The following is a 16,793-nucleotide window of genomic DNA, read 5'->3' on the forward strand; positions in this document are numbered from 1 at the left end:
TGGCCCTTTCCAGCTATTAATCTCAGAATTGCTAAAACTACACGGGATAATGGATGGTTGCTGTTCAGAGCTCTAATTTACTTTACTGCACAGTCACTGTGGGAAAATGCTTTAGCTACTTTGGCTCTTTTGTATTGCCTCGAGAAAGAATTTTCCCCATGTGTTTTGCTCCAGAAGTCATCTGTTGTTTTTCAGTGTATGCACATAAACAGCTCTTGCCATTATGTCTGAATATTGAGTCAGCAGTTCCCTGTGATGAAGCCATCACCAAGGCCTGTCACGTTTATCTGCACAGATCAGCATCACAGAGCACGTAATGCTATTAACTCCCAAACATTGTCTGCTAACCATGGAACTGTGGGACACGAGTGACCTTCTGCTTTTTCCTTCCTAATCTGCTCTGGGCTTGGGCTGCCAGCTTGGCTCTTCTGTGCCTCCATAACCCATCTGAAAAAATGGGCACAGTTTCATCTCCCCACCTTGCTGGAGGCATTTTGAAGTCAAATGTACTGACAAATGAGACCTGCTCAGATTTTTCGATGTATGGTGGAAAATCGGGGTGCTCGTTTTATTTTAAATATTTAAAACGCCTCCAATGAAATCGTGTCTTTCATTGGGCTTTGGTCACTCCCATCCTGCAGTGACAGAGGTAGCAGGGGCTTCTCTCTTATTTTCTTTTGCTTTTCTGCAACATGTGCTTGACGGGATGAGAGAATATTTCTTTTAAAAATGGTGCTTGGAGATGGAACCACTGGCTCTCTCCAGCCTTGTCACCTCCACCAGTGCCATGGGCAGCAGGGACCCCCTTAAATCAGCAGTGTCCTGAGTCAGAACTAAAAGACAAATTTTTTTTTAGTTTTTTCTTTTTTATTCGCTAAACATTTATTGCCCCGAGGCTGTTATCCTGCAAAAGCTTGAGCATGTGTTTAACACCAATCATGGAAATTGGTCTTGAAGCAATTGGGATACTTGTGTGCTTTGAACTGAGCAGGTGATTTGCAGCAAAGTCCCATTATCAGTTCGGTACCAGCATCTGTCTGGCAGAGTGGTTTCACCTGCGTCACTCCTCTGAAGGACTCAACACAGCTGTCAAAGGATAAATGCTTCGCACTTTGAAAATAAGTGCTGGAGTTTAGATTTAAACTTCATATTTTTATTTTTTTTTAGTAAGGTCTTATCTGTCATATTCCTTCTTGTCCTGAAGAAAAGCAGTCTATCTCTGGTAATCACTCGACTGACCTCTTAAGTCACATAACATACAGATACTTCTGAGAGAATATCATCTCAGGGTTGTTCTAAAGCCTGGATCTGATGGTGTGCTTCCAGGCATTCATTTTCCAGACATGTCGTGATCTAGCAGCATGAGAAATCAGATTTCTGGGGAAACTGTCTTCTCAACACCTCACATCACAACACCCTCCACCAACCGTGTCTAAGCCGAGGAGGTAATTGGGGTGTTGAGGATTTCTTCCTTATCCTCTGTGTGATGCCAACACAACTGTGAGCTGAAACCAGGTGGTGTTTTCCTTTGCAGGGAATTGGAGGCAAGACAAGGAACAGCTCATTTGTTTGGGCTGCCAGACAGTTGCATGAGGATAACTATTGTGTGCTGTTTATTTATGTTGGACTCAGACCAGTGGTGGTGGAGACCTGGAGATGCTCTGGAATTACTCACTGCAGTGAAAGCTGGAGCTGCTGGTGTTACAGCTCTGTGGGGCACCTTGGGTTGTCTGGTGCCCAGTCAACAGCAGCAGGGCACTGATAAACCAGCAAATGAATTTAAAATGGCATTTAAAACTGGGGCACTTGCAGAAAATTATTTGCAAGAAGGTAATAAAATGATGGAGTGTGTAATGTGATGTGGAATGATTGTTTTGTGTGAACGCAGAGCTGTAAACGACTGTGCAGGGACATTTAACAGAGAGAAGGTAGAACTAGAAGTAATCAGATGAAATGAAGCAAAGATAATTTAAGCCAAGCACTGGAGTATTTTATAGGGGTGTTGCTTGGCTTCAGAAAGGCAGAGTAAAGCACTCCATGAGAGTCTATCCTGTGAAACTCCTAGGTGATGACAGGATTTGTAGGCAAGGTTTTTATTGTTTGTGTACAACTGGAAAAGCAATAAAATCAATGGAGTAGCTTGTATACATTATCAATAACATGACAGTTCATTTTGGACTGCAAAGATGCAGAGTTATGCCCTACCTAACCAGCAGGCTTTTACTGTGCCAGGAAATGTTTTAATTATAAGTGAGGAGAATGTATTTTAACTTGAATTTTCTTTAGTATTCTATTGCACTTAGAAAACTACAAGTTCTTTCTGTGTTAGAGCTGGTGGATGTGTGATTTGCAGCAAAGAAACTGTAAATAACAAAACATTGTAATAGTTTTTATTTCACTGAGGTAGGAAAATACTTTAAATTTATGTATTTTGTTTCTTTTACATTTGAACACTTCCAGTTATCAATAGAGCTGAATCTGAAACTCAGCCACCAATCAGCTTCTCAATGTTTGGCAGTTTTTCAGCATCTTGAGCTGTTATCTAATCAGCATCATAGAGGGTGAACCAGGAGAGTGTTTTCAACCAGCTGAAGTGATAGCAATCATAAAGGACTAAAGCATGCCTTGCATACAGAGCTAGTGGGAAAAAAGGCAGGAACTGGTAGCAGTCAAGAACAGGTAAAATTAAGGGACAGGATCTGTAGGGAATAGTGCCTAAATGTGCATATTGCTGGCTAGGTTTGCTGTCTGTTCTAGTCCTTCCCTTGGGTTTTACAGCAAGTGCATCCATATGGTTACATGAGTGCACATTCCTATAGTCTGCATCCTCCTTGCTAGAGCACAGGCATTTGCATTTTTTGGTCAGTATTGAATATGAAGCTGGGAACCTGCTAGCAATGGTCAAAGGAGGATTTGTGAGGGAAAAAGAACCACCTGAACCGAGGGTTGGTGAGTGGGCAGAGCCAGAACTTGAGGAGCCACAGGAGGCTCTGACTTTCCAAGAGTGTGATGAGGTTACCACAGTTTGAAGTCCATTAATTTTATAGCATTTCATGGCTCTGGGCTGTGGGAGAAAGTATTCCATAGAGACGGTGTTTTCAGTGTATATTGTTCAGGGGAAAAGACTGCTTTTAATAACTATATTGATGTCCTGTGGAAATGTGGTGGGATGGGGGTGGTTGGTAGCGGTGTGTGTTTGTTTGTTTTGTTGGGGTTTTTTTAAAAAATGGGAAAAAAACCTCTTTGACTCTTTCTTTTCAGTAGACTGGATGCACTGATTGCATCTCAGATTGCACTTCAGATTGCACTGATTGCATTTCAGATTGCACTGAAACAGGCAATGCCTTAGAGATAAATCAGTATGTTTTCTATGACTTTTTCTTTCTGTGGTAGAATTTTACAGACATTCGACTAATGAACTGATCTTCCTGCTGTTAGGTGAGGTGTTTTATTTAGGTTTTAACCACAAATTAGAGGCCTGGTGCAAGGGCAATTAAAGTCAGAAGAAGGAGTTTTATATCACACCCAAACAGGGATGACCCACATTGTGTCGTATCTCAGCCATACAAATAGCAAAAGGAGGTAAAGAATCTCTATTGAGGCAGCTGAGCTCTTGGACATCAAATAATCTGAAATTTAGTACTGTGGCTTTTAAGTGCAGAGGATCTCTTCACAGATATATGTGCACATATGTATGCAGATGTGAAAAGCAAACACTGTTTTTGAATAAAAGCTGAATTGAAATACTGCAGGTGTTCAGTCTGTGTTGGAAATGCCATTTATTATGAGCTTAATTATGGTACCTGATCACAGGGCACGTCTGAAGCCTTGAAGTAGAATAGAAAATAGGCTTCTTTTGCAGAATTCTAAATGTTTTGGTATCCAGTTTTAAAGAAAAGAATTGCTTTTTTTTCATCCAGTAGTTGTGTCGGCCTGTGTAGTAGTGCTGTTGAGGAATACACCTGGTCCAGGTAGCTGGTACAGATTGAGATGGAATTGAAATGCACTTTAAACTCTGGGTGGGAGCCCCAGACAAGAGGCCATGAGCTGCCAACTTTGGGGATAACAAAGGACATGGGGATGGGGGTGACAGCCAGGTGAATGGACACTGCAGGCGCCTTCCAGTCTCAGAAATTAAAGTCTCTGGCCTTGGGAGTGTGACTGTCAGGGTATTCTTTCGTTTGAAATAGTCACAGATACTGCCTGAACAAGTTTTCATTATTTTTTGACAAAACTGGCCGTTTTGTTCTTGTTCACTGTATTTCTGCTTCAAAACCCCACTGCATGTCTTTCCCCAAATCAGAAAATTCCTCCACTACTTCATGGTAGGCAAAAAGGATTGTATAATGTTTATAAAACCTTTAAGTTTTCTCAGGAAAACAGTGAGCTTGGCTGATCACACTTCCCTCGTTTTGTGTCTGTCTTTCCTCTATCACTTGGCAATTCATTTTGTAAGGATTTACAGTGTACCCAGTCCCAAATGCTGTCTTGTCCCCTCATCTTCTCCAAAGCCCTTTTCTCCCAGCCTTTGGTCTAGAACATCAGGCAAAAGGTTTGAGAGCCATTTATTTCTTACCTATTCTATGGTTCTGCTCCTGTATAACCTACTCAAAACCTGCACCAAGCTGTGTGAACATCTGATAGCTAATGAAATGCAGTTTTTAATACTGCACTGTCTTAATCCAGCCTCTCAGCCAAAGCTCCCAGGGAGCTGATGGCTGTTTTCTCTCCCAGCAGCTGGATGCTCCTACTGGACCAGTTCACAGCTTGGTTTGATGCTATCCTAGAGATATGAAGCTCTCAGACTGGGCTGCACCTTCTCTGTGGCAGTTTGGAGAAATCAGATAGCTCTGCAAGCAGCCATGAGAAAAGCAGATATAAAGCATGATAGCTTATGCCTGCTGATAAGCTACTTCCTAAAGCATGGAAGTATAAATAAGACAATGAAGTATTTAAGTTTAAAAGTGCTGAATGCGTGGGAGCGACCCTCCGTTCCAGGCCTGCTGTGAGTTAAGGGTATTTTAAGCACTTCCCCCCACACACACACCTTTGGCCTGTTGTATTTAATACAGATGTGCACATTCATATGGAATTGTCATCTGAATCCACGTTGTGCTTTTCCACTGCTCTGCCTCAGGTGACTGATGTGGAAGCACTGCAGGGATCAGGCTGGGCTTGGGTTGAAATAGCAGAGTGAATGATCTACAGGATTAAAAATAACCAGCTAATCAGGATGCTCTGTAATTATCCAGTGTATGTGTTTAATTTACCACCCTCAGCTATAGCCTTTCCCAAGACAGACATTTCTACTGAAAGTAACTGTGATAATTTTTATGAAGTTGAAAGGTGGACCTTTTGAAATAAAGGTGTGTGCCATGGCTGCAGAATTAGCTAAGCTTCTAAACATGTATATATGAGTGAAATGGAATATAAGTGCAAGTATATAATCACCTTGCTAATTTACTTTCAGCTAATTTCACTTTCTATAAGTTGCATCCACACTTAGACAAATGGCAATTTTCATTCTTTTCTTTGCCAGTATTTGAAAGCAGAACATTACAGTGCAATGTCATTACTACAGCTTTATTGATTTATAAAATTACACTTTATTACACTAATCCATGTATTAGAATGAATAAAACTGTGCATAGTTACAGCTAAGGTATTCCAGCCAGGGAGGTACATAGTTGGCTTTTTCATCAGTAGTTCACAATTTAAATTAGTGGATGTCATGCTGTTGGGCTCTAGGAACACGGGATTAATGGCAAACTCATTAGTTCATGAAGTTTAATCTTCTTGGTGGGTGTCCCACCTCGTGGGAAATAAGAGGGATTTGGCTGCAGGTGTCTGGTGAGGTAACAGCAATCACTCAAAGAAAGGGATCTAGACCTGCTGCTATTGTGAACCCAAGAATATTTATTATTTATGCTTTATTTGGGGCCAGAATGCTCTTTTCTTTGCTTAGGACAAAGCAAATGAGTACTCTGAAGGACACATGAAGAGGCTGTAACTGCATTAGCAAGTCCCACACGGCAGTAGAACCACTGGTGGTACTTCTTTCAGGTCAGGGGGATGATGCTCTGAATATTTAGCATAGATCTCAAACAGGTCTTCCTCAATTGGCTTTCTTGGGGAGTGTGTTTTATACCCTTAGTTCTCATCATCAGGTAATTATCAGTTTGTTTTAGGGGGATATTGCAGTGGAGAGTGAAGCCCTCATGCTGAATTGGCTTTGCCCAGCCTTGGTGTGGTGTTTGGCAGCACGTACAGATGAGCTTGCAAAGCCCCGTGGAAAGTTATTTTTGTCCCTTTTAATCTGTTAGGCCCCTGATCCTGATATGTAGGGTTTCCTAAATCCCATTGATTTCTCTAGAATTAGGTTCCTGGAGTCCTTTGAGAGGCTGGGTTTGGCTGGTCTTCTGCTATTAACCGGAAACAAACCCACTCTCTCTACCTCAGAGCGCTCTAAGGATAAATGTGTTGAAGATTATCTGTGTTCTTATTTGGTGGCAGGGAAGGCCGCTGAAATACCAAAAATAGATTTATAAAGGACGAAAATAACTTACTGCCTGGAGGGTTTACACAATCTGAGCTGTGCTGTGTGGCTTGGCTGAATCATTTCTCCAGGGAGGCTCGGGGCAGTCTGTGCTGCTTTGAGGGGAAGGGCCAGGGAGATCCTGCTGGACACAGAACCTTGGAGAGAGGGAGAAGGGCTTCTGTGTGTGCTGAGGGTCAGTCTGCCAGCACTCGTGTGCATGGCTGGCACAGCCCTCTGGGCAGCAGGGGTTCCTCACAAGCTGTTCCTCTGGGGTCCTTCTCTGGCCACTTGCTGGAAAGGCAGGTGGGAGAAGGGAATACTAACTAAGCTCTTTTGTACAAATCCCTTCCATCTCCCCCATGGAATAAAAAATTGCTTTAGGCCGCGGCCATGAAATGCATTTCTCTCTGAAATGTGTCTGTGGAAAGGCAGTTTTGTCTTGGTCAGCTCTTTTCTGGGTTTAATCAGTCGTTCCTGCTGACCACAGTGACAGAAATTTGCTTTTAGTCCTGCAGTTGTGTGTGTGGCCAGAAAGAGTCAATCAGCATCTGTCCCTGCACATGCATCATTAACAGGGCTGTGAGTTAAATTCTAGCAGCAAGCACATTCTTCTTGGATTGAGCTTCTACTCCTCCACCAAGACACTTTGGATGCTTGTCACATTCTGGGGTGGCATGTCCCTGGCTGGAGAAGGGATAGAATTTAAAACCCCAAAATGGCCTTCCTGAGTTTCAAGTTTCAGGAGAGAATTGTATTTTTAAGCTGAGCATGTTTGGTTTGTAACAGATTGGGCCTGTCTGAAATGTCCATGTTTTACCTAGTTACAGCTATGAATGACCCCTTACCACAGGTACATGGGGTTACAGTGTATAATGGATTGCACAACAATGCCCAGATACAATTCTTTTTACTTCTGTTTGGGAAAAAAATAAGGTATTCTTAGTTTGAGTGACCCCAGAAGTCAATAAGATAAGGCAGTTCTGTGTACAGTGTCTTCTTGCAGACAGGTTACACTTTATTTTCGTGGATGTGGATAAGGCTGTTTTTAGTACTGTGCTGCTGATAAGTTCTGCCTTAGACTTGGCTGCTGATCAGGTTCCCTCTTCTGGAGTCAGATCGAGTTGTCTCTGTCTTTCCCCTTCTCCATTTGCTGTTAGCAGATCTGTGAAGTTTGTTCTGCCTTCCAGTTATCTGGCACCATAGGTGACAGATGCAGGAGAGCCAAAGCAGGCTCTCCAAATTACCCTGTGATGTGAGGGAAGAATGTGACCTCCAAGCACAGTGGGAGGGAAAAGGGGCTGGTTTTCCTAATATGTTTCTTCTTTGGCAGCTGAAGGCTTTTTCCGTGTGGGTGATGAGAGCAGTTTCTTCCTTCTCAATGAACAAAAATACAGTTTTTTAGAACAGTGAAAAGAGCAGCATCCTGCCTTGCTCCCACCCCAGCATTTCCAAACCTCCCACAGCAGCACTTGGCCTTGCAGCCTCCTGAGTCAGGTGCATCCCTGCACACTTCACATTAAAACCTTATATACTGCAGTTCCACCCTCTGCTGGCAACCACCAGTGGCTTGAGCCTCTATAAAACATGGTTGTAGCAACTATTATCATTACTTTGAGTGTACAGCTCCCACATTATCTGTCGTTTTAAGGGATGCTGGCCAGTGGAGATGAGGAGCAAATGGCTGGTGGTTTGATGAGATGTATTTTGGTGGCTCACCAGATTGTCACTGCCAGCCAGTGGAACTGGAAAAGGAGTTTGCAGATATTACTGCTTTGCAAATGGGAGTTGTAGGTATTCTGAACTTGAAATGGTGACTTCCAAATTACTTGCTAGGGGCTGTTTTGGTGCACAGTAACAGTATTACTGCTCAAGAACAGTTTTTTCTTTCAACATAGAAGCAATTGAAGTGACTGCAGCCCCATTAAGTCTTATTTTTAGATTACAATAAGCAAGACTCTGATTAATTTAGCAGCAGGGCATCAGTGAATATTAACAGCTTAACTTGAAGCCCTGGTAGATTGATAAAGAACTAAACAACCCCTGAGTCATATATTAACAGTCTGGCCATAGGATAATTGAGGCTCGTGTTGGGTAAGTGTCAGCATGGTTGATAGGAAACACAACAGCAGAAGCTATTTGTCTTTTAAATGGGCACTTAAATTATTCAGCACAGTAGTTGATAGTCATCAGTACATCTGAGCCACAGCCCAGTTACTCTGGGCACGTGTGCAGGAGCTCTGTTTAGTTCACGTACAGCACTGAGCTCTCCTTGGGCAAACTCACCTGTGTCTAGAAGTAGTTCTCAGGTAGGGTCTCCAGCCCATGATGAGATCCCTCTACTGTGGCCCAAGCACTAGGGTTGCATGAATAAACTGGGATGCAGATAGCTTGGGGGTCATAACCAAACCAACAGCTGGGCAAACATTCCATCTGAGCCACTCATGTTAGATGTAGTTTTACTTTCCCAGTGCACCAGAGAAGGTAAAAACTGCAATGCTAACCAGTAGCTTTATTTTTGTTTGGTTTTAAGTCTTCTGTAGTTACAGGAAGTTTGAGAAATTCCCCTGTGAATGTAATGTATCTTAACGAGTTGTGTGAGCTGTGGGATATGCTAGCCAAGTAGGAATGAAAGCTTATGAACCATTAAATGTGCAGAGTTGGTCGCCACTCAGTTTTCCCTCCAGTTCCTTCTTGTTGCAGCATTAGCAATTCTGAGGTAGTCACACAATGGACATAGCTCAAATTAATTAGCTGAATTGGTACCTAAAGGCAATAAAATTTCATGCCACTTAATATTTCAATGCAAACAAGACGGGCAACTGAACGTATTTAAATATGATTGGCTCATCTTCTCGAGTGGAGTATCTTATCTTTTGTTTGGGCTAAATACAGCTCTCATTGTGCTCAATTAATTCTGCCATTAGCAGTGGTCTGACCTGCTATTAGCTCTGATAAAACGTGCAGCCATCCCCTTCACTGAAGACCATCCTGTGGTAAGGATGCTGAAATGCAATTTAAAGGGGGAAGGAGGATACACACGCTTTGCTTTTGTACATAATTAAGCCATGCTAGCCATGGGAGACTTAATTACCATTGGAGTTTGTCAGCAGAGAGCTCCAGTGGTGGCTTGCAGGCTGCGATGGTGCTGGCCTGTGCACACACGGGCTTGGAGCAGTTGTTCCAGGCTGTGGAAGGCTCTGTGTGGAAGGTGCTGGTTATTCTCACAGGTGTCCCGTGCCTGGGAAAAGTCGTGGAGTTTGTGCCTTTTGGCTTTCTTTTCTTCCCCCCTTTCTTGCCGCCCGCCCTCTCTCCCCCCACCCTCCTTGCGAAGCAGCCCTTCTGGCTTTGTTGTAAGTGTGGTTTGTAATCATTGTACACATCCCAGATGGTTCATGAAAACTCTTTGAAATGCCATCTGCCAGGCGTGTGTCCAGCCGGCAGCCTGTCATTCTGCTACAAGAAAAACGGAGGCGGGCTTTCCCTTCCCCCTGCCTCCCTGAATCGCATCCAGTCACACTTGCTCAGATGTGGAGCAGGATAACAGCCGGAGCATCTGCAAGCAATCTCTGCTCCAGACAGCAACATGGAAAGTTGTTGGGTTTTTCGCCTTCGCCCAGATAAGATATCCCAGCCAGTGCAGTCTTTATTTTCCCTGGGTTTGCTGCCGAGGACCAGCTGAGGTGACAAATGTTATCTCTGTGATGCAATGTTTTCCTTTTCTGCGGTGACTTTCCTAATGCTTTCTGCCTGTGTTGCAGGCAGCCACACTGATAGCACAGCTGCTTTTTTTTTTTTTTACTTGAACATATTCAGGAAATTAAGAACACTGAGATGAAACAAATAGATCCATTAAAATGGCTCAGAGGAATTACGGCAGAGATATAATTGTCACGTCAAATAGGCAGCCAACACGAGTAAACTGCTGACTGCAATTTCACCGCTATAAAAATTCAGACGGAAGGAAAAAATGATTAATAAATATTGTCTGTGGGAAGATGAGATAAAGAAAAAAAAGAGGCTTTAAAAGATAAGGTGAAAGCAATCCTGAAGTTCCCTGATCTTGTGTCTCATCAGTGTGTTAGTAGTTACAGGGAAAACACACGTCCGGATCTTTGTCATTCGGCTCACGTGCCACATGGCTGGGGGTGACGTTTGACTGATTGATGAGCAGTGCTACAGAGTCTAATTCTCACTTCCATTGTGCTCCAGGCATGGGACAGCTACAGCATACCGCTGGTCAGAGTTATTGGTGTGGCTTTTCACCCTCCTTGCCTCCCACTCACAGCCGGGTTTAGGGGAATGTGGCAGTGGCCACCAGGCACGATGCTCTGGGGAGAGTCCTCACAGCCTCAGTGGCAATGACAGTGTCAGGGAGGGGATGTGGCACCTGGGCTGTGATCATCCCAGCTGCAGGGTGTGTGCTTCATGCTCCTGGTGTGCCAGGGAGGCACCTGAGTGAACTTTTCTGCCCGCCTTGGGATGGAAGCACTGAGGTGGAGACGGGCACGTGGTGCAGCTCCAGCATTTCTCTGGACTACATCTGTGAAAGAAAATTGTCTTCTGCTAAAATCTACCCAGTAAAAAACTTTTGTAGCCTTACTACAAGGATTGAGAGTTACAAAGAATGCAAGACTGAATCCTTTCCAAATAGGAAAGGGTAACTCTCCTAGCAGGGTGGAGATATCCATCACTATTTCCATCCCCTTTCTTACTTTTTCTCCCTCCTTCACCCATTCACACAGCTCCAAGAGAGGAGGAATGATGGAAAAAAGCACAGGAATTTATAGACTCTCTGAAGGCTGACGGTAAATAATAAAAAAAGAGAGTTTCTATTTTGAAACAAGAAATGGAGGATGTTAGAGAGAGTGGATGTCAATCAAGGAAATTAATCTAGTGATAGTCTTTCAAGGGTGTCACTCTGTCAAGACTGACCTCTTGAACAGTCTCTCAGATGAATAGGAAATAAGCAGACTTTCCGCTTTCCTGGCACTTGAGGAAAACATTTGCCAGATGCAGGCGTGGTAAATTTATGCTCTTTCAACTTCTGAGAACTGGAATCTTCCCAATGAGTTTTCAGAAGCTCAGCTTCTTTCTTCTTTCTTCTGTCCTTTTATAGAGGGTTTAAGAAATTGTATGCACTGAGAAGACACTGCCCAGGGGCCAGAAGAGTCCCTCAGAAGTGAGAAATTATGCTTTGTTGAATGTTAGGTGTGGTTTCCGTGTCTCTGAAGTTATTCCCAAACCAGCAGACTGGTTTCAGCCGCAGCGTTCGGACACCTCCGACTCTCTAAATCCAGTCTTTCTTCCAAAATTCAGCTTCCTTTACCAGCTGTAAATCTGTCATTTGTATTTACTCTCAGATGTACAGAATCCAGCCACCTCCCAGCCTCCAGAGTCATGGAAAATAAAGGCTATTGAGCAGAAATTGATCCTTATCAATGAAGCTCTGCTCAGTGACCTAAAATGCAGCGTCCCAAGTCATCTTAGGAAAAAAAGTCATGAAATGACTCATCTTACACTGTGCTTCAGAGTGCTGTAAATTGGCCAGAAGGGACAAGAGTTTCAGAGCTGGCAGAGTGACAGTCATCAGAGCCAGCTCTCCATGGGCTACAGAAATTGTCAAGTGCTGCAGAGAGAGATTGAGTGTGACTTATTACTCAAAAGTATTCCTGAACTGGAATGAGCTTGTAGGGGAACTTCTGTGGGAAGAGTTGTCAGGCTGTCTCTTCAGTGAGCGTGTGTGAGGGGTGCATCAAAACTGTCTCATGGTACTTTTTAATGCTGAATAAAAAATAATAGCATAAATAGAGATAAAAGAGTAAGAAGAAACAAGGGAGAAATTATGTTTATGATGTGAGACAGCACTTGGTAGATAGTGATACAGAAGTAATGGAACCTAGAAAATAGTTGCCTTATCTGGTAATACAGGTTGCAGTTTTGGTGATGTTGAAATATGAGAGACAGTGCTACCAGCAGGAAAGTAATTATTGGCATATTCCCAGGTGCCACATTTTTCCAGCTGTGTTTCTGGACACAGAGATGAGAGATTTCTTTGCCTCAGTCAATCTGAGAATACCAGAAATGTCCCTCAGTTGTTTTGTTCTAACTGGGGCCACCAGTTCAACCTGAAATCATTGACACATAGGCTCCTAACTTCAAACTTCTTTTGAGCCTTGCAGCTCACAGAACTGTGTTTTACAGATACTGTTGTATCTTTGTGAAAATTTGTTACTGTCCCTTTTAACTCTTGATAAGAAAACAACTCTAATAGTGTTCTAATTTTTCCTTTCAGGCACAACCCGCCCTCCGAGAGAAGGAGAAGTGCCTGGTGTGGACTATAACTTTCTGACTGTGGAGGAATTTCTGGAGTTGGAGAGAAGTGGAACCCTTCTGGAAGTAGGAACTTATGAAGGTATGGAGCCTCAGGCAGTGAAAAAGCACTTCAAACACCTGTGGTGGGACACCCTTCGCATCACCTTGCTTTCCATCCCAGTGCTCTGCCTCCCTTTTCTCTGTTACCTGAGAGAGGGAATTCCAGTTTTGCTGTGCTTTTATCTTTTGCCTTCAAGTTGACTGCCTGAAAAGATCAACGTCAGTAGACCAGGAAAATCCCTGTAACAGAATACTGGGGCAGCATGCATTTGTTCTTTATATCCACTAGGGCTCATCTCCTGTTCAGTTTTTCTTTCCTTCTGCTCTTCCTGTTTCTCTCCATCTTCCCTAAATACACTTCTTTCACACCAAATTGTGTGTCACTATGTAGCTATGGGGTTTTTTTTTTCCTTATCCTCTGATAATAATTTCTAACTTGGGCCATTGTGTTGGTCCTTTTTAAAGCACAACTTTGCAAACCACTGCACTGAGACAGCCAAGGGGCACTGAAATGTCACCAGGGTGAGAGCAGGAAAAAGCTCCAGAGAAATGCAAGGCAAATTGGCCATTTTTAGGTACACAATAGGATTTGTGTAACTAAATCTGCAGTCTGTAAGTCCTTTAAATTGAAAACTCCTGTTGGAGTGGGTTGGAGTTTTTTTCCTCAAGAGAACATTCAAATACACCTCTTGACAAGACAGTGAAAAGAAATACTTTACAGGTTTCAAAGTCCTTCCAGTGTACTTCAGCTCAGCCATTTCATATTTCCATTTGAAAGAAGCTTAATGGCTCTTTCTGTAAATATGAGAGATGGAAAAAGCCTTATTCTTGCAGCTTTATTCTAACTATTCTTTATAATAAGAAATATGGAATACATTTAAAAATACAAACTACACACAACTAGCCAAAAGTCCTTGAAAAGTAGTCATCAAACATGAACAGAAAAAATTGTTATATGTGGTTTTGGTGTTCAGGGTCTGAAGAAAGAGTCCTGAAATAGTGTTTGTCTACTTCTTAAAAAAATCCTTTCTCAGGGCACCTTTAAACCTTTTGCACTCATTCTCAACTGCAGACAATTGCAGTGTCAAACCTGGTTTGCATGAAGATGCTAAATGTATAATTTGGTTTCACTCTTCCACTTCTCTGAGCTGATTAGCTCCATCAGCACCAGTGCTAACGTTCCAGCAGCAGCTCTTCTCCAAAATGAGCTTTTTCCTCTCTATGTTTCTAATTATAACACCGAATTAGTTTTCTTTGTCGTGGTGCTTGAAATAGATCAGCTGAAAGGCCTCACCATTGCTTCCTGATCTATTTGTTCTGGTGACCTTTCCACTTGGAAAGACAAAATGGGTAACTGTCTGTAAGCTGGCTCCTGGGACATGCTGGGAATTAGTTCTCAGGAAATGCTGTATCCATCTGGGACAGTTATAACACGGTTGTTTCATTGCTTATGTGATTATATGCAGCAGCAGCTAAACTGTTTAGGTTTCATGGCTTGCTCTTTTCAGTTGCTGAAGATGAGGTTGATTTTCTCATAAGTCTAATGTGTATTTCATTTCTGTGGGTGATAGAAGTGTCTGAACTTTGAAGGGATAATTTGTCAGAAGTGCTGAGAAGCTCCTTTCCCCGTTGACATCAGTGATGCTGGTGTGTTGTGGTTCTGGAGTGCTGGCCCATGGAAGGAAAAATCAATAAGAATAAAGCAAATAATGATGATGCATGTGTGCACATATGCATCAAGACACATTACTATTTGATTGTAATGTGAAATAAATAGAGTTCATTTTTCACTTATGGCTTAAAGAAATTATTTTGCTGCCTTCCGAGATTTCTTTAATGGCTTTGCTGTACTTTTTTTTGAAAATCTTATTTTACAGCTGTATCGATCAAGACAGTGTTGATCTTGATTAGATCTTGGAAGATCGGGTGATTCAGACTCGATGCTGCAATCACAGGCAATTTTGTCTATTAAAAAAAAATCTGCCAAAAAACCCAAACCACAAAGCAAGTTACACTTTTAATGACCAAGTCTCTGTTATTGTCCAGCTTTACAGTCTTAGGTATTTTGAGCATCACTTGTTTTTTTCTGCGTTTTGCTACCACCTTTTTTTAATAAGTGTTCCACCATGATAAATTTCACTGTATTTCTGATCAGTGATGGCTTTTTCTAAACCAGAGAAATAAAACCCAACAAAAGGAAATAATCTGCTAGTCCTACCTGCTGTGTTGAGTAGAAATTGGAAGAATTGAAGGTATAGGGTTGCTTGTGATTTAATTCTCTCAGGTGATTTAGAGATGAAGGAAGAGGAATGCTGTGAAATGGACAGCAGGGATGAGGAATGGGGAAGTTTTTGTGTGCTAGCCAGCCACAAGCTCATGAGTCTCAAGCAGGCTGGTGGTTTGGGGTCACTGTACCAAGGACCCTTCTGGCCTTAATTTTTAAACATCAGCATGTGATGGTGGAGAAGATGGACATAAAGTCGCCTGGATACTGTCTCTGGGGAAGATCTTGCGGAAGAAGAGGTAACAGAAGGATTTAATAACAGTTACTGAAGAAAAAGATTAGAAAACAGGGAGCCATCAGAAGAGGGGTAATACGCAGGGCTTTGATGCTGATACAGATACTATTGATTTGGAAAGAATAAAGAGCAGGAAGAAGAGAACAGTTGGAAAGCATAAAAAAGTAGGAGAGTGTATCAGGGGTTCAAAGAACAACCTGAGTTTTGAAAGTGCTCAAATTGCAAAAAGAGAAAGTGCTAGCTGAACAGGAGAAAAGAGGTGTTGCTGACCTAAAGGGCTTGGTAATGCCATTTTTATTTCTTCTAGTGCACTCTAAATAGGTTCCTCTGGGCAGCTTCTGATTCACATCCCAGTGAAGGCAGAGCGGGCAGGGCAGCTGCTGTTCTGGTCACCTCTCATCTCCCTAGTGTGTTCTGCACCCAAAAGGCTTCAAAAAATGTAATCAGATGGGAGGGGGCATTGGCAAGCTTTAATTCCTGGGGTTTTCAGTTTGGCTTTTAACATACCCTGATTTTTGACCATAAAGCCCAGAAACTTTCCTCTCCTGATGAAAGCTACGTGTTGATCACATGAATCCTGGAGCTGGAAGACCTGCCCGAAGCTGCAATTGGTGATTTTGCCCCACGTGTCTGCTGCACACAACACATTTAAGCCAGTTAGAAATTCCCATTGACAATACTCATTAGGAAGGAAAATTCTTTTTAGGCTACACGTCGTCTAGGCCTTCTGGTGGATAGGAAATCACTGTAATTGTAGTCTCAGGCATTTATTGACTGCTCCTTCAGGGCAGAAAATACTGATGGATGCATGGAAGTAATTGTGTAGGTTACTAATTATTTAGCAATTACTTCTGCATTTGAATTGCAGGCTCTCACAGGCACCCCAAGGGAGGGCTGTTTTGAGCACAGCCATTGCTTCCAGGTTTTATTCCCGTTTTTTCCCCAGCTGCTGAGTGGCCCTGGGCAGATCAGGTAACTGCTCTATACTTCAGGTTACTGGCCTGGAGAATATTAAAACAACACTTACTTCTCTCTTCATTAATATTTCAGCAGATACCCTGTGCCTGCAGCTATCTGCTGTTTCAGATGGGAGGAGGAGAGTGGAAGCTCTGGGGGGCTGTGCTGAATTCAGGCAGAATGGGAGCTGTGCAGAGGCACACGGGGACATGGGGCATGGTGGCTAAACTTTGAATGGGGATGGCTGTGTCACCAAGGTCTGGTGAGGCTGTGTGAATGAATGCCTGCCCAGCACTTAGTGATCCTCAAAAGAAAAAGTGCTGCACTTTATAACATGTGAAGGGTTATTACATTATAGAGTATTATTGTCAAGGCATCATCTTTCATCCTCGGGACAAGTGTTATGT

The 16,793-nt window shown here is 42.8% G+C and overlaps 1 protein-coding gene across 26 annotated transcripts in view; it reads left to right on the forward strand.

The window, feature by feature from the left end:
• Positions 1-16,793, forward strand: part of MAGI1 (membrane associated guanylate kinase, WW and PDZ domain containing 1) — a 336,522-nt gene that overhangs the window by 235,474 nt on the left and 84,255 nt on the right. For all 26 annotated transcript variants that reach the window (XM_066327249.1, XM_066327242.1, XM_066327243.1 and 23 more), the window contains exon 3: positions 12,831-12,950. In XM_066327249.1, the coding sequence (XP_066183346.1) occupies positions 12,831-12,950 (120 nt within the window). The remainder of the gene's footprint in view (positions 1-12,830; positions 12,951-16,793) is intronic.

Source organism: Sylvia atricapilla, chromosome 11 (genome assembly GCF_009819655.1).
Source record: "Sylvia atricapilla isolate bSylAtr1 chromosome 11, bSylAtr1.pri, whole genome shotgun sequence".
NCBI classification, from domain to species: domain Eukaryota; kingdom Metazoa; phylum Chordata; class Aves; order Passeriformes; family Sylviidae; genus Sylvia; species Sylvia atricapilla.